The sequence below is a fragment of the Ambystoma mexicanum genome, chromosome 8, assembly GCF_040938575.1.
Source record: "Ambystoma mexicanum isolate Mex_15411 chromosome 8, UKY_AmexF1_1, whole genome shotgun sequence".
NCBI lineage: Eukaryota > Metazoa > Chordata > Amphibia > Caudata > Ambystomatidae > Ambystoma > Ambystoma mexicanum.
In genome coordinates, this window is record NC_090929.1 from 165,403,253 (window position 1) to 165,422,008 (window position 18,756).

The 18,756-nt window shown below is 44.0% G+C and overlaps 1 protein-coding gene across 4 annotated transcripts in view; it reads right to left on the bottom strand.

The window, feature by feature from the left end:
• Nucleotides 1-3,644: 3,644 nt before the first annotated feature.
• NACC2 (NACC family member 2) overlaps nucleotides 3,645-18,756 on the bottom strand; it is a 1,346,898-nt gene continuing 1,331,786 nt past the window's right edge. For all 4 annotated transcript variants that reach the window (XM_069609557.1, XM_069609558.1, XM_069609560.1 and 1 more), the window contains one exon: nucleotides 3,645-12,177. In XM_069609557.1, coding sequence (XP_069465658.1) covers nucleotides 11,678-12,177 — 500 coding nt within the window. In that variant the 3' untranslated portion in view covers nucleotides 3,645-11,677. The remainder of the gene's footprint in view (nucleotides 12,178-18,756) is intronic.

Sequence of the window (18,756 nt, forward strand, 5' to 3'; positions counted from 1 at the left end):
CTTCGGCGAGGCTTTGCCGCCTTGTCCTGCTTGGCGACGACGGCGGGGTCCGCCCGACTTGCCACGTCCCCTGTAGGCTTCATGTGACGATGAACGGGCCGCTTGACGATAGGTGGAAAATCCGCCGCCGGAACCTATGGAGGCACCCTGCTTGCCTCCGCCACTCCGAAAGGGCGGCCGTCGTTGCTGGAGAACACCTAGAGCCCGGGCCGTCTTCTTGTAGGGAATCGTCCACTGTTTTCCCAAACAGGTTGCTCCCGTCGAACGGCATGTCCAAGACTCTGGTCTGCACGTCCTGACGGAAGTCAGTTGCCTTGAGCCATCCACGCCGTCTAAAGCACACGCCGTTGCCCAACTGGCGAAATCCAGTGTCAGCGATGTCCGTCGCTATCGTAATGGCATGGTCCGACGCCACTTCTCCTTCCTGCAAGATCTCTAGGGCCTCCGCCCTCTTGTCGTCTGGTAAGAAGTCCAGCAGGGGGGCGATTTTGTACCACAACTCCCTGTCATAGCGGGCTACAATAGCCAAGGCGTTGGCAGCCTTAATCGTCGCCGCTGCCGATGAGATGACTCTGCGTCCCATCGTGTCCAATTTCTTTCCCGCGCCGTCCGGCGGGGAGGTTGACGTAGAGGCCGAGGCCCCCCCCGCTTTCTTCCTGGCCGCCGCGGAGACGACCGAGTCTGGGGTCGGCTGTGCCCGAAGGCACAAGGGGGCCACGTCCGGGACCCGGTACTTCTTCTCGTACCGATCCCTTCTCGCAGGCGTTGTGGATGGGTTCTTGAGGAGGGCGAGACCCTCATCCCAGATATCGTCCAGTAGAGGTACAGCGAGGACCGTCTTCCTCTTGGTCTTGCGCCGTTGATAAAGGAAACCTTCCTTCTTCTCTTCCGGGCAGAGCTGGAAAAGCTCAGATGTCCTGGCGATCATGGCATGAAACGATCCAATCTCGTCGGGCGGGGAAGCCCGGGGAGGAGGTGACAACGGGAGATCCTCATCGTAAACCTCGTCGTCTGTGCCCGTCGCGGCTGTGTCAGTCCCCGTATCATCCCCACGGGTCGTGGACGGGGAGGAGGGCTGCGCAGGGCGCGATGGTTGAAAAGGAGGTGGAGGATGAATCCTTCTTCTCTTAGGAGGAGGGCTCCCAGAAGGGCCTGGCTCCGGGTCCCCCGTCGGGAGAGGTTCCTCCGTTGGTGGTAACGGCAATCTCGTCCTTATCTCCGAGCATAAGGACTGTATAGCCAACAAAATGGCAGCCGAGTTGTCTTGCGGCACTGGTTGAGGGGATTCCGACGGGCGGTCAAGAGCCCCGTCGGCACCCTCGACGTTCTCGTCGTCTCCTACGTCGGGGTCCCTCCCGACGGGCTGGTCTTCTTCCACGCCAACGCCGTGGTTTAAGAGTTCGATCAGCTCCTCCTCAGAGGTTGAGGCCGAATCCACAACGACCTCCTGCCCCCCCTTTTTCTTCTCCGTCCTCCCGGTCGGAGGTTTCACGGGGGTCCTGTCGATGGGCATGAAAGAGGACTCCCTCCGCGGTGGCAGGGAGACTCTGGGCCCCGAGGTCGCCACCACTGGTGTAGCCTCCACAGGCTGAGCCAGGGCCGCCGCAACTGTCTCGAGAGAGGCCTTGGCCGGGTGGATCAAGGCTTTCACCACCTTAGGTGCGCTCACCGCCTTCTCCTTGGGGGGAGGGTCACCGCCTCGCTCCCCCTCCGATGGGGCCTTCGAGCTCCACCGGGGTCTCTCGCTTCGCCGGGTGCTCGGCCTTCCTCTTACCCGAGCCAGAGCGTTGGCTCATGGTTGATGGCGCCCTGCCTGGCGCCCGTAGAGCCCGACCGTTCGGCGCTTCCGGTGCCAGCGGACTCGCGGTGCTTGGCCTTCTGTTGGACCCCTGTCGCCGGGGCGCCCTCAAAGGTCTTAGAAGACCGCTTGGACTTCTTCTTCTCCTCCCCAGATGGGCTCTTCCCTTCCAGCCAGTTGGCGAGACGCAGATGGCGGTCCTTCATGGTCCGCTCCGACATATTGCCGCAAAACGCAGTCCTTCTCCAAGTGCGTCTTGTCCTCATGCAGGCAGTAGAGGCAAAGGGAGTGTTCGTCCTCCTTAAAGACATTCTGAAGCTGGCATCCAGGGCAGACCCTGAACAGCTTTCCGGGCGTCGAGCTTCCCTTCTCCTGGGCCATGATCGAGATGGGCCCGAGAAACTTCTGGAGTCCTCCAAAAGCGTGGCTCGACGAAATCTTCACCCATGAGGGGCGTAGAAGAATCCGACAAGGGTCCCCGTTGATCGGATAAAGAAACGGTGGAGCTTGAGGCTCTTTTGACCGAAAAAGAGAACATTTTCCTAAGAAAAAGCGCGAAAAAAGCACTAAAGCTCGAGAGCAATAGCACGAGGATCCCAACACTTGAACGTGCGGTAAAAATCTGAAGATGGCTGCCAGAGGCGGGGCTTAGGGAGATGGCAGTCATTGGCTGTGGTGAGTATGACGCAGAGATCAGTGATTGGTTACTACTACGAAAGACAGATCAGAAACTAAACTGATACTGATTTTTCTTTACCGAGGATTCCCAGCCTGACGACGGGGAATATTCATGAGCATGTGAATCCATGCCAGACCCCATGCTGGAGAACATGAAATGCATTGCAAGAGATCCACTCCTGATTAAAAAGGCACGTGAGCTTAAGTGCGAAGGCTTAGAAACCTTAATTGGAATGAAGGCCCGATTCGGAACAAGAAACTTTGGTCCATGCGGGTATACATCAAGGCAGCATCTTCAATCCTGGAGATGGCAAGCTGAATCAAGTAAAATTTAAGATTGCAACATTGCTAACCCTTGAGATTCAAAGACTTCATACTCAATAGTTCAGACAGTGAAGTGGACTGACATTTGAAACCATTTTTTGAGCGTGGAAAGGGATTTAGGGCGCCACCAGGGTCATGGACAGGCACTATGTTGGTGTAGCAGTCCAGCTTACCTCATGTAGGCATGTGATTTGATCTCGTATCATTGTTCTAATATAGGCTGGGCTGGCATCCAGGCTCAAGAAGCGATTGGAATCGGGTTAAATGGGTCACATTCTCCTTTGTTCTTCCTCCACGTGCTGCTCAAGAGCCCTGGTATGGCCACACTGAGGTCAAGCATGTACCAGTTGACAAGGGGTAGCACACCTAGCCCAAGATAAGCCACATTAATTTGGCTTTGACAGCCATTCTTTACTCTGTACCAAAACTGCCATTATACTCTATAGTATGCTATTACTGTAATATTTGTTAATAGTTATAATTAATCATTTAAGTAGAGCGAGCATTGAGCAAGTGATTGTGGTGCGAAACATGGGTTGGCTCAAACAATTTAAAATTGTTAAGGTTAAAGAAATTCTGCTTTTTGGTACAATGAATTACGTATTTCTTTTGGTGAAGGGTTTTATTATGGCCAGCTAGAAAAACAAAGTTACCTTAAGCAGTGTGCATGACCAGCATTAAGGAATACACTTCATTTTTCAAATCCTAGAAGGACAGTTTGGCAAAGAGTCGGCTAGATTAAGACCAAGTCCCCAAACAGCCCTAAATCCACACATTCCATAAATAGATTTAAATGCAAAAAGGTCAATTAACAAGGAAGACACAAACACACGACCGGCAGGGGTTAGTTTCAATTTACTTTATTATTTTGTAAATGTGATTTTTACAAAGCATCTTACAATGATCACATCTTCTTGAACTGGGTTTCTTTCAATGATATGAAAAAAACAGCTATTTGCGCACTCTCTCGCTCTTTCAAATGGTTGGGATTTGTTTTCATTGCTGATATATCGTGACAGCCATGGCTACAAAATAACAGTCTTAACTATACATAATAACAGCACATAAATATCAGTGAACGATGCGCAATACGAACACAAACAGATAGGCTCTTTCGTGTCTGAAAAATAACTCAGTGGGGTACTGCAAGGTCCGCCTGACAGCACCCAAAAAAAGTTAACAGTCATGAATTACAGTACTACTTCAAATCCTAAACAGACTGGTTAAAACAAGCTTGTTTTCTTATAATCTTTCATTTCCAAACATTCTATCCAAAGGATTAATGCTCTGTTTTAATCAAGTGCCACCCAAATGTTCAAGTCAAAAATATTTATACATTTATACTCGCAGTTCTTTTTCAGTCTGCTAAAAATAGTATTGCGTATTTTGGCTTTTTTTCTTCTTCTTACAAAAAAAATCACAACCATGTGCAAAACGCTTTCAATGGAAGAGACTGATCTAAATACTAGGTTTTCCCGTTTTTAGAGTGCTTTAGACTATGAATGTGTTCCCTCCTTTTGAAGAAAGGGAGCAGTTCAATTTTCCTTTTGAGAAAGTGGGTGCCTCGTACCAGACACCAGTGTATCGACTTCGGCGTAATCCAGGCAGACCCTGCCGACAAAAATCTTACAATAAAATGATCTTGACATAAGTCCCCAGCAGTGATCTCAACATGCACTTCATGCCATCATAGCAGAATATCAATAATGACCAAACCCACTCTAGCAAGTGCTCCCGCCTATATGAAGGCTAGAATAGTACATGGATCTAGTCTACAATAAGTGAGGGGTGCTTGATGGTGAGTTCTAGCCTCCAGTACCAGACGCGCACATGTTTTTGGGGTGGAGGCGAGTGCTTTGTTGTAATTTTAGGGATATTTTTCCCTATCTACATAATAGGGCAGATATTCTGCTTTGAGATTGGGGCATGGGAATTAGAAAAATATGTTTGAAATGGCATAACATCAAAACATTAATCAAGTGGTTGCAGGGGAGTGCTTGAGGGGAGGTGGGGACTTACTTTATATCAAAAAGAAAATATAGAAGGATGCATGTGGAAGGAGGCGGAAGGGTCAGCAGGGTAAAAGGGGGGGGGAAGAGGGTTTACCACTGTTACGTTCGAAAATAATGCAGTGCTATAGATGGAGAAACTCATATTAGAAGTTTGAGGGATATAGGGAATTAAAAGGCTTTGCAATGAGAAGTATTACAAAAAGGTCTATTTTAAACATTTAAATGCGAGATTTTATTTTTAAACTCTGGTGTTTCAGTCATCACATTTTGAAACTAAATCATTGTTTTATAGTGAATAGTACACTACTGCTGGAGAGTTATTTGTGTCGAGATTAGCATGGGAAGTTTTCTCGTGGGGGTAGTGGTGGGGTGGGTCTATGCCATAGAATAGCCTTTGAAACTAATATTATCTAAACTGGAGCTCGCATAGGAACCCAGGAATACTTTGAAGTGTTCTTTAAAGCTTCATAAAAAGGTATACATTCTTATTTGTGGATTTGACATTTTCAAAGCAGGTACAGGCACAAATGGGATAGCCTCATTTTACAATTGGTCCAAGGACCTATGGCCCTGCTTCCTTGTAGCAAAGCTATCTTTCATACAATTAGGGTCCTCTTAGGAAAATATCTGTTGTACATTGAGTGGAGAAAGTTTAGAAAACCTTCCATGGAAGCCTCTTTTTAAATTGTGGAACGCAGCAGGTTTGTCCAGTCTTGCAGCATTGCTAAGCATCAACAGATGACTCAATTTCTTAGCACGAATCAGTGCCCAGATTTAGGAGGTCTTAGCTACCCCATGCATTCTCGGGATAGAAGATTGGTTTAACTTCAAATGAACCAATTAGGATTGCATTACAGATCAGAATCTTGGGCTAGAATTGTGTACCTCTAGCGAGACTGAGACATCTAGTAACACTATATAGTGCACAGCAGATTCACTGCCAGCCTCCTTTGCCTTCTGTGACAGTCTCACGAAATGCACGTATGGTATGTTCTTTGAGGTTACCAGGCACAACATATATTGTAAACAGGGAGGCCAAAGTGCAGGCGGCACCATGCAATCCAGCAGATTGCAGGGCAGCATGGATTGCTTTAATGCTGTAAGCCAGTTTTCTCATGGCATCTGGCACATCTGTTGGTGGTTTTGCCCTTTCTTAAGTAAGGTAAATATGAGAGGGTGGGGAAGGGCAAGTAATAAAGACAAACCCTTTGCCCCAAAGTGCTGCAGGCAGTTCATGTTTATCTCCCCAAACCATTCTCAAATCACCACCCTACCAAAGACTACTTGGAATTTCAGAACACGTGTTTCACGTTGTCAGACCAGGACGAATGTACAAAATCATAACATTACATTTTTAATGAACTAACACACGTGTCCACAAATCTAGCTATGGTTTCTATATATGCTGTGCAAAAAGGAACTGTACTTGAAGGAAGGGTTCTGCTGCCTTATTCTCCACCATTTGTGATTCTGGGTAATTCAAACCCTTTCAAGGAACTATTGCTTCATAGAACAAACTGTCAAGGCTATGATTAAGTGCTATGTTTTCTTAATAAACATCTTCGAATTGAAAGACAGCAATAGTTCTTCTAGCTGGAGAGAAAACAAACTTCAGTGACCTGTATGTGTCTTGTATATTACCCATCACTGAGGTCTACTGTGTTTCTATACCCTGCGGTTTGTTCTTTTGTCCACATAATTTCTCCCAAGGCTTTTCTAGAGTTGTATCCAAAGCAATAGAGATGTGTATCTGGTTTACTCATCTCCGTACTTGACATCATAAAAAAAAGTGAAGGGCATTTTCTCATTCTGAAGTTACAGGATTTCCCTTGCAGAAAGGCAGGGTATATTCTTATTATGCACACTAAGCATGTAGCAATATTTATACACTCGCAGTTCATAGCTCCATAGTACAGAGAGGTTGAATTTATCTTGGCCAACCAACAATCGCACAGTGTAAAGAGACCAAGGCTGAACTACAACTTCTGGATTCAAACGTAACACTTTGCTCAGTAGGTCACACATCTTGATTTTTATGGGGGGAAGGGAGCAGTTGGTATGGAGCTGCCATGCGGGGGCAGTATTCAGACAATTCGGCAGCCATCTTGTCAAATAAAGGTGCAGAAAGACTCGACTGTGGGATCATGCGGTACCCAAATAATAAAGGGCACAGATATGAAGAACAAAAAGGTGCAAGAGGATAGATTATTTTTATTTTCAGGTGGACAGCCAGCAGTTAAGTGTGTTTGAGGACTCACGTGGTATGCAATGTGCACTGGTTACCACCTGCTTGTTTTCTGCCACAAAAAAAAATATGATCAGACCTAGCAGATTGCTGTGAAAATAAGAATGTATTAGGATACATTTAGTTTAATTTACATGGGCAAGGATAGGGTGTGCAATATTTACACTCTATATAGAATATGGTACAGCCCGGTTCCTTGCTGAAGATTAATGTGGGCCTTTCACCTCATGGCCATTTGGTCTCCAAAACAAGCTCCAATTAAACTACGGTGTTCACACATCACAGAGATGGCGGTAACCGCAGCATGGCTGCACTGATACAGAACAATATACTGCCCTTACGTGGGTATAGGACAACATTTAATAAAGTAAACAAATACATAAGAATAACCATGCAGGACAATGCGGCGAGTGTAGAATGGGAAGTGAATTAGTGGATTTAAATGCATCCAATAGTTCAACTTCTGCAGAATATTGTGTGTTTAACTAGGGGGCAGGGGATGGAGGCAAACACTGTTCTAACATACTGATCGCAATTTAAATGTCTGCACTTCATTTGGTGAAACACCACAACAGTTATTAGTCCTTTCAGCAATTATAAACCAATGCAGCAGTAGTGAAAATTTAAAGACATTATGTTGGGCGGCAGTGTAAGGCATGAGCTACAAAAAGGGATGTTTTTTTCTCCAGAATTGTGTAGTAGTGTGGTAGTGTTTTTGGAAATGCTCACTCTTATTTGCTTACGTTTTACCCAAAACATTTGATACCCTAGCCCCTCCCCCCTTTGTAGATCCACTATGAACTGGGCAGCTTAAAGTGCAGGTGCATTGAATCAGAAAGTTACTACACAGTTTAATCACTTCTTAACTCGGTTTAAAAGTCAGAGTCGCTGTTCTTCACGTAGGTGCCACTGCCTCTCTCCAGGAAATAAAGGAATGGTGTCATGTGACCTCATTTGACGATAATGAATCCAAACTGTGCAATTGTCGTCAAAAGTAGAGTACAGAGGACTGCAAACCACTATGTATATGGAAGCAGGTACTGTGCTTCCTGATGTGGCAAAGAAAGACAACTCTTGTCCCTTTGCTCCATGATCTCACTTTGGGTCCTCGACCTATTCTCCATCTGTGATTTGATTTTCATTAGGAATGCATGCATTTGGCAGGAAAGAAGTTTATGTCCATGAAACACCATTCACTGTATTTTTTAAACCGTTCTCTTGGAGATCTGTTGTGGTGTTTATGATATATTAATCACCTGGCCATCAGTGGTTAATTTACCTACCAGAAAACAATCTACGGGCATCAAGTCGCGCATGGATCGGCAATGATCACCAAGAGGCCAATGTGAACAGATTTTAGATTTGTAAAACATTCTTTTCTGGTCGCACAATAGAATAATGGAACAAACTATTGTGTTTGCCTCTTCGCATATGTCAACTTTGTATAAATAATCTTTTTTGGTACTGCTGTTGCTTTTGAGATGTGGTGGGTGGAGTTAGAAGCACCACAGACCCTTACTAAACAATCGTTTCCATAAAAAATAAAACAGCTGTTGGAGTGTGTTTAAAGCAATGTTTCAAAATAACACAAAACATCCTTCTACCTGCTCCTAAAAGAGAAGCTTGACTTTTCTGTCAAGCACAGTACTATAAATGACAGGAGTACAGAAAATGCCATGCTGCCTTCAGCAGGGAAGCATAGCTACAGTGCAACGAGCAGTACTGTGCATTTATGTACGTATTGTAGTTGAGTTGCAAGGTAACAAGGAGGCTGCATTCCCCCCGCCCTCCCTGGAACCGGGTATAATTTTTAAGCTCATCCTCTGCTCCGACTATCAAAAAGGTGCTTAGCATAGACATTGCTAACAGTCAGGCATCAGAGTAAAAGGTGCAAATACATACAAACAAATACAGGCAATACTACAGACAGCGACCGAATGCAGTCCCTTCATCATTCACATTATACAGCAGAAGAAATATTTGAATTAAATAGTGTTGTAAACAAAGAGGGAATATTAAGCTTCTCTAAATATGATTTCCTTGAAAAATTATCAATAGGTTCTAAGGCACTCAGGAAAGCCTCATACAATCAGCAAACTGCTTCTTTTTTCACCTTACATTCAGCATTTCAAAAGAGAGCTTTGCCCCCTCACACGAAAGTGTACAATTGTCATCGACGTACATGGTTAAACAGGTCATTGTTAATCCTCTACATATAGGAAACGTTAGTGCAAATGTATCTACCTCATCTACCAGATAAGGACTATTCCTCATACTGTTCACATTTTAAAGTTACCCTACAAATGCTGCCTTCCTAGTCCAATGAATAAAAGAAAATAAGAGTGAGAAGCGTACATAGGAAGCAATGCTATGTATACAAAATATAATCTATTTTCACTGTGCAAATGGACTCTTCAACAAGGATCTGCCATTAGACTTTCAAATGGTTTTACACAAAACGCCAAATTATCCATCCCAAAGCGCTTGCCACCTCAGGTGGGGACGGCACGTGTTCAAGTGTTTATCTTCTTACTTCAGAACTTCAAAATATTCCATCGAAGCACACTGGCCTATCAAGACCTATGAAGGCATTGTTCAAAGGGGGGCCTCAGTAATTTATAGGAAGATGTGATCAAATGCACCCCCAGCTGTAAAGGGTGCTTCTCCAATGGTTTACATTAAAATACTTTTTAATGTGCACTCAGACAAAGGATTAGCTCATGGCTGACAAAGATTCTTCGCTTTTTTGACTTCTCCAAAAGCGTTTCATTAATAGAGTGAACCCATATTCACTAACCTCATCTTCGAATTACAACGTGCACTCAGGGAAAACCTCCTGGCCTTTCCGTTTTTCTAAAACACTTCCTACGCTCAGCAACTGTGAGCTAGCAATGTACAGTGTTAGATAGCCCGAGCAAACTCTTATAAAGCAACACTATTTGGGGGTTAAAAAGTTGCTTTTTTTGGAATCTGTGGCATTCTCCTGATGGCATGTGTTTAGCGAGATATCAAAGACGATAAACCGCGCAACTCTAGATAAAATAAAGTCCAGCATTTTGGTCCCTACAGACAAGCAATATAATGAATTCACTGTGTTTTGCTCAGGGCAATACAACTTGAATGTTCTAACAACACAAATGCACCTAGAAATTGCACCTATGCTACAAAGACAGTCTTTTTTTCTACAATAAAACTGAGCAAAGGCACTTTTTTAGAAAATCTTACTATGCACCATCAATACACTCTTCTAAGTTACATTTATTTCAAGGAATGAAAATACATCCCTAGACAAGCTAGTGCAACAATTCCTTTACGTAGTTCTGTACGGTTGCCTTCTCGTTATTTCTGAATTCAACAGTATCTAGAAACAGTTTCATATCACATCTAGTGACAATTTAACTCCCACCATTGCCTCCATGTTAGGCACCAGCAGCAACTTTCTTTCTACTTGCTAGTACAACATAATCCCTTGCAGTACAAGGCAGTTTGCAGGGCGTGGCTCTTGTGTCCAGGGTAAACTTGCATTCTGATTCATACACCTCTCCCAAGGACACACAGTGAGTACTGCCTTAAGTAAAGCGCACAAATGAAGAGCAGACAGTATGCATTGCACAGAATACTTTGCACGGGAGTACTGAGACATGGATTACTCTCTGAAAGACTTATGTTCTTCAGAGTAAGAAGATGGACTACAGTAGTCTGACATTTTCTAAGTAGAGCTCCAGAAACGTGTGTGTGGACCTCAGAGTTCACCACACACTGAATAAAGTCTCCCAATGACGTTTCTAGCATTACCCTCACAAAACAAAACACAACTTAACTGATTAAGCTCAGTTTTCATGATACAATCATAACAATATATTGCCTGATGCAATAAATGACCCGCCCTGCTGCCAAGACGGGAAGAAATATCTCAGACATTCAAGGCATCTTTGGCAAGAAGACATTTGCTCCCCCTTTCATTTTGCGTGCACAACTTTACCTCGCCCTATGACAACTGATCAACCACTCCACAACACTTAATTTGTTCTAAGGGAACAGTCCACAAGCCAGAAGATTTCTTCATGAAGAAAACCGCAGATTAAGAAACCTAATTTGTCTCATTTCAGGGAGAGAGCACAGGGGTCCAAAACCATGTTGAAGAGCCAATCAAACCTTTTTGTGCTGCAAAGTTGAAAGGATAAGAAAACGTGACATCGTTCATTGATGACGTTTCCCTCCCAATATCCTTGTATATGACAATGAAACTTATTCTCTATAAAGCAGTTGCTAAGTAATAGCTTTTCAGCTAAACAGATGCAGTGTAGTGGTGGTGATGACTGTGGTAGTGGAGCTATCATCATATAGATAACTTAATTTAGGTATATCAAAAAGAAGCCCATTTACTTTTTTTGAAATAGGTCTTATTTGACCTCATCATTTACAATAGATCAAATGCAATTATTTCCTTCATAGATTTTAAATACAAGCAGAATAAAAATCACATTGTTGTCAGGCAACGGTAGCAGTTCAGTAGGTAAGTGGCTTGATCACATTATGTGTATTAGTAATGCATGCAAGCAGCTTTAGTATTACAGATCCCTTTTAGGTCACAAACATGTGGTTCTTCTCTGCATTTCTTTATAAAGTCCCTCCATAAGTACCATCTTGTCTTCTTGCTGGTGTTTCTGGTCTGCTTGCAGTGCCAGAATCCTGTTCAAAAGGCTGTGGAGTGCTTTGTGGATCTGATGTTGGGAGCTCTGTGCCAGCTGCCTCCTGGATAACAGAGCCAGCCCCTTCAGCATCCTCGCTCTGCTCAAAAGACTGGTTCGACCCATTGCTCAGGTCTATGTTTGCCGAGTTAGTTCTCATTGGCACTATAGTTCCAGAATCATTCCTTCTTTCTGCATAGATTCGCTGCTCAAAGACCTGAGCAGGCATGGGCAGGAAGCCAGGTTCCAGTGGGATGTTAGTTGCGGTTGAGCCCATGACTGTGCGGTACATTTCCACACCATCTGGCAACATGGACTTGATCTTGGGAAGCCAGCGCTTGCGTACTCGGCGGGCATTGGTGCACATGTCTGCCGCAATAACGTTCATCTCACTCTCCTTAAAGCTGGGGGCAAAATTCTGACAATACACTGCAAAAAACAGGAATATAGGCAATAAGTGATCATCAAAGAAGTTTATGCCACATAAATAAATATATATACATTTACAATGGATTACTCAAGGTAATACAAAATGTGTGCCCTGCCGCTTAATACCAATGGATAGGTGAAAGGAACAAAAAAACGCCACAGTGCATTTCAGAAATGAAGCCAAGCACAGTTGTGCCCGATTTTACACTAACTTCATGTGACACTGCCAACTGGGCTAGATTTTACTTATATGGATGGCTCGGTATCCCTCCCATTCACTAATATTAGTAGCTAGTGTTCCATTATGAGAGGTAGTAGGTGTAACTGTAAAACCTATCGAGATTTCTCAAAATATTAAATGTATCAATATTATCTGTTTCCTCTCTTCTGCACTCTCAGAAATGCTGTCAGAGGGGTGATGTTCAGTCTAAAGCTTTTGCTTACAAAGAAGGACCATATTTGGACCGTATTTGTATCCGTTGATTTTGGTACTAATACTTTTATCTTTGATGCTATACATTTTAGTCATTCTTACCAAAGATATTAATGAGTGGGAGTGGGCCATCCGCATGCCTAGAGAAGTATATCAACTACTTGCCACAATCTTTATAGGCCAACCTAGATTTGTGAGTCAAGAAAACTGGAGATCGAAATGAGCAGGGCACATCTTGCAAAGGGGTAGAATGGTGCAGGAATTATACCGCATAAGACAAACGATGAAAACAGCTTTGCATCTAGACACGGGTGTTCGTTAAGGTTTGCAGAGTAGGCAAAGTTGCTGCCCTGCAGATTTCCAGGATGGTACTTGTGGTTCATCTTTGCCACAGACAATGCTCTAGCACGGGTAAATAATGCTCTATAGAAATACTTTATTTAAACAACTGTAAAACCAATGGCTGAGACACTCTGCTGCATTTGTACCTGGGGTTGTGGGGGTTAACTAAGAGGACAGACTAATAAAAGTATTCAATCATTTGCCAGTATAGACAATGAAGGTTCCAATATATATAGCTTTGATCCTGCTCTAAGAGCAGGGTTCAAGTCCTAAACAAATAGTGGGGGGGACTCATTAACATACCAACTGAATGTGGAGCCACCGGAAATTAGTATATCAAGGTGCCTCTGATAAAAGGGGGCATGGATCTTCTAAAAAAAGTGGGGGCACTCCGTACACCCGCACGTACCCTGGACTTGAACCCTGTCTAAGAGACAGCAGAATGCTTTCAATCGATTTACTAAGCGGGCTAAAAGGTCGGAAATGAGATATGAAAAGATAGTAGTAATAAGACCACTTGATTGTGGGAAAATCTGACATCTGATGTCCTCAAGATATCGATCTCTCTCTGAAGAGAGCATCATTAGAAGGGCAGCATGAACAGAGGCTTAACACATGCTCAAAAGTTCGGATGCTGATCTCTGGTCAAGTTGCTTCCAGGTGACAACCAATTTATCACCTACCCACAACCCATCCTCTTAAGGCCTCCTTCTACCACTGAATATCAATCTCAGGCGAGGTTATAATCTGCTTGCTTAGGGACATTCATGAACTGATCAAAGGTGCATATATTAGGGACGGTCCTGAAAGGAAACCACCTGATCTCAGGTGTGATGTTGCTGAAGAATATGCTTGAAGTCTTAGGAGTGCTCCGACACGCCTTAGATTTGCACTTGGGGTGGCATGTTGTGCAATTTTGCCTCTTGATTAAAATTAATAGGGAGTAATTATTGCTCTTGAAAGTGAATGTTTTCCCAAAGGATATGGTGGCCTAACTTGTTCGGAGAGACCGGATAAAATGTTTTCTTATTTTATTGGATTTAGTACTAACATTTTGTTTTAGGATTTGCTATGTGTTACTATGTTGTCTGTATATTTACATCAGTACCTTGAAGCTCTGCAAGTGGCATTGCTGCGTTTTAGATTTAATAAAAAATAAATACACCTGCTGACAGATGCATCACCAACTATGACTATGTGGGGGATTTTAGATACTGTATTACTGTTCCATCAGTTTCACATGCACCGCTCTGATAGAATAACAAGGATGTGCCGACTATGCAAGTGTGCTTCCAAATACTAATAATGGTAGGAATAGGATATACCCTTTTGAAGCATTAGACCCTTGACCATCCCACAAAGTCACATAAATTAGTATTATATATTTTACCCTAGGATTGGTGAACAGATGCAAGTGGATCTAGGTCACAGGGCCTATGCCACACCCGCCTGCCAATCACTGAAAAACGGTTGGTGCCTTCCTGTTTTGCCACCCTTTTTCCCTACTTAAGCAGCCCTCCAGCCTCTGCAGTTGGTGAGCAGGTGCAAATGGATTTAGGTCACGTGGCCTAAGCCCAACCCACCTTCTAGCTTCTTTGTTTCTGCTCTTAGATCAAGGGCGTCTCTCGTCCAGGTGTCCGAAGTGAAGGGCATAAAGGGAAAAGAGCAGGCGGAGAAAGAAAACTGGGCAGGCAGAGAAAGAAAACTGGGCAGGCAGAGAAAGAAAACTGGGCAGGCAGAGAAAGAAAACTGGGCAGGCAGAGAAAGAAAACTGGGCAGGCAGAGAAAGAAAACAGGGCAGACCGAGAAAGAAAACAGGGCAGACCGAGAAAGAAAACAGGGCAGACCGAGAAAGAAAACAGGGCAGACCGAGAAAGAAAACAGGGAAGACCGAGAAAGAAAACAGGGCAGACCGAGAAAGAAAACAGGGCAGACCGAGAAAGAAAACAGGGCAGACCGAGAAAGAAAAAAGGGCAGACCGAGAAAGAAAAAAGGGCAGACCGAGAAAGAAAAAGGGCAGACCGAGAAAAGGGCAATTACTGTTTGGACCAGCAGCACCCAGGTCCCAAACTCCTGCTCAGTCAACATTTAAGCATATGCTGGCATGTGTTTTCTTCCTCCATCCCGACAGGTCACCCCCAGCATCACCTGGCAACACCAACATCAACTACATCACCCCTCCGCCAAGGCATGGACTCCGCAATACAGCAACCTCAACCACATCAGCCTCAAGCCCATCAGCTGTCCGGTCTGTCAGGTCTTGGCTGAATCAGATGCATTAGTCGTCAGTTGGGGTGTAGAGTTCAGGGTTTTCAGAAAAGTAATATATGTCTTCAGTTGGGGAGTAGAGTTCAAGTTATTTGTTATATTCCTTAACAGACATTTAAGGGGAAAGGGATTATCCCACTCCAAGATGGTAAAGCTTCCACTTAAGAATGACTGGGGGAAGGGCAGCTGTGACACAACTCAGAACCTTCCTGTGACACAACTTAGAACCGTTACCAAGGTTCTAAACTGCCTTTCATCAGCAAATCAGATACTGAGAGGTCACAGCAACTTAATCTCCTCATGTGAAGAAAGAACACCAGAGAAAAGAAGAAGAAAGCTAAGTGATTTTCAAGACTGTGCTTGTAAAAAGTTAACAGAAAGAAACCTTGTTTATGTTTAAGTTAGTGTTTATTTTGAACTTACTTTAGAGTTCAGAACTTCTTGAGACTGTTAGCTTTATACTGAACTATATTGAGCTCATAGTGGTTGAGACAGTGTTAGCGTTTTAATTGAATCATCTATCTTGAAAGGAAAAAAAACTAAATTCAATTTGCTGCTGCGAAGGACGTAAGCGGGTTAGCGCTAGGTAATCCGCATTCTTAATTAGTAGCTCTGTTCGTTTATCAGAGTTTCAGTGTGAGCAGAGACGATAGCAGCGTAAGGGAGCGTTGCATTCCAATAGAAAGTGTTGTGTCGTCTGGGAAACCATGGCAGGACTTGAAACAGCAGGAAGAGATAACGCGCATGAAAGGTGAGTTAAGCTCTGTAAGAAGAGTGAAGCTGGGAGCGGTGGAGGCAGCTAGGGGCGGCGCGACCCAAGAGAATATTGGATTTCTTTTTTCCAGCGGCAGCAAAGCACGAGGACGTATTAATATGAGCGTGTGCATCCAAGGGGCTTACTTCTGAAGTGCGCGCGCATGCTGCACTAATATAAATAAAGAGGATCTTACGAAAGCCAAAAATGCTTTTACGAAAAACAGTAATCACAAGCACAATGAGGAGATTGGCAGAAGACTATTCGTGGACATTAAGGAGAAGAAATAAAAACAGAATGAAAAGAAACAAAAACAAAGTCCGCAGAAGGAAAAGAAACTGGTAAGAGAAAGACAAAGAACTCTTAAGAGAAAAATTCAATTCTCAACTGACAGCTTCAGGAAGCAACTGAAGGAATTCTCACATAACTTTAACTAGATTGAGTGAGGAAATTAAAATAATTATCAACTCAAGACCTACCATCAAGAATAGACTGCTAGAAGACAAAAGGTCTGCAGAGACAGTGTTCTTGGAGTTTTAAAGGTCAGCCTTTCGAGAGTTAGGAAGGCAACCAGGTAAACAGAAAGGTAATTAACAGTACAAGGTGGTTAGTGAAGATGTGAAAGTCAAGGAGGAGTAACAGCGAGTTTAAACTTTGGTGTGTTTAATTGTAGATCCCACCAGGAAAAGTAGAGCCATAAGAATTCCAGAACAGGAGAAGAAGCAGAGTGTAGGAGCGGGGATCTGGCCATTTGTTTTGTTATCCAATTCCCCTTTCCCCCCTGAGCTGTCAGGTCAGAAGTGAGTACCAAACCTCATCTGACTAGACGGTTAGGGAGGGATTAGGAGGCTCCTCTTCAATTTCTGCAGGACCAGACGTTGGGACCTCATAGTATGAAAGGCCCATGTTAATTACCATGCCGGGATTGAGATGGAGTCCAAATGAGATTTCACCCCGGGGGAGCTAGGAAAAATGCTAAGAGAAATGAGAGAAGAATTAAAACCTTCCTGCAGGGAGACTACGATTTTGAGCACAAGACTTAAAGAACTTAGTTTGCGAGTAGCTGAAGGACAAGGGGCACCAAGTGTAGGTTCAGACAGTGAACCACCTGATTTGTACTCAGAGTCAGGGGCAGGAGGGGAGTAGTAAGGAAGTAGGAGAGTTACGTGGAGTTTATCCTTTCTGGGGTATGGGTCATCCTCAGTTGGCAACTCCATTGGCTCCTCCCAAGCGATTAGCTGGGGACTCAGGGAGGTTCAGAATCTTTTGGATGCAATGTGAATTGCACTTGTTGCGTAGACCGGAGGCTTTTCCTACTGTGACGTCTGAAGTAGCTTTCATCCTATCTTATCTACCTGGGGAACAAACGGCTTGGTCTGTATCCTTGCTTGCAAGAAGTGGAGAGGAATTACAAAGTATAACTTTGTTTAAAGCAGAGTTAAGTAAGATGTTTGATCGTCATTTATTGATGCAAGGTGTGGATGGGGAGTTGCTGGAATTAAATCCAGGAAATAAGGAATTAGTCACGTACTTTGCAAAATTAAGAGCATCAGTGTTGGAAAGCGGACGGCCGTATGAGAAGAGAGCCCCTCTTTTCTGACAAGGGCTTAGAGAGGAGCTCAAGGATGCAATGGCCATCATTACTGATAGGCCCACTAATTGTGAAGATCTCATTACTTTGGGGATGCGACTAGATGCTAGACAGATTGAAAGAAGGTCGGAGCGTAGTAAAGGAGCGACACATGGTAGAACTTGGATAAGGATTGAGCGTTTAAAGACCAAAGGGAATGAAAACAGGTGTCTAAACCAGTGGCAAAGGTTAGTCAGTTTCAAGCACCTTTAACTAAAGAGGAAAAGGAAAATCAGTTATTCGCAAAACTTGAAAAAACCCAATTTCATACCACCACAGTAGAATTTCTGGGATCTGTAATCTCGCCAGACGGATTGGAGACTGACAGAGGGAAGATTCAGACAGTTAAGGAATGGCCGACTCCCACTTTAGTGAATGACATTCATAACTTTCTGGGTTTTGGAAACCTTTATCGCTGTTTCATTCAAGGATTTTCTCAGGTGGTGACTCCCATTACCAGGCTGCTGAAAAAAGGGGCTACGTTTTCTGGTCCACTGAGGCAGAGAAGGCATTTCAATTTGTAAAGAAAAAATTAATTACGGGTGTGGTACTGTTACATCCCGATGTGGATCAACTTTTTTTGTTGAGGCTGACGCTTGTTATGTTATGTTATTTGAATTTCTAAAGCGCGCTGTCACCAGAGGTATCTTGGTGCTGAGGAGGAGAAAGCTAAATGATTGGATATAGACTTGATAGAAGGAGGACGATTATTCCACATTTGAGCTGCCGCAGTTGAAAAAGCCCGGCCTCCAATGCGTTTGCGGCAGTAAGAAGGAACTACCAGAAGCTCCACTGTGGAGGAGAGAAGCATATGAGCAGGATGGTAACAAACAAACTTAGACTGAAGGTATTCTGCACCCAATCCATGGAGTGCTCGATGAACAATGTACAATGACAAACTCAATTCTTCGACTAACCGGAAGCCAGTGCAAAGCTTGTAGCACCGGGGAAATATGGGCTCCACAGGGAGATCCAGTGGCAACATGAGCTGCCAGATTTTGGAGGCACTGAAGCCGCTGAACTAAGCCCTTAGGTTGCGCAATATACATCGAATTACAGTAGTCTAGACGGTTAAGCACCATGGCTGCAACAACTGGAGGATGGAGAGTAGCAGGAAGAAGCGGTAGCACCTTTTTCAAAATTTTAAGATGG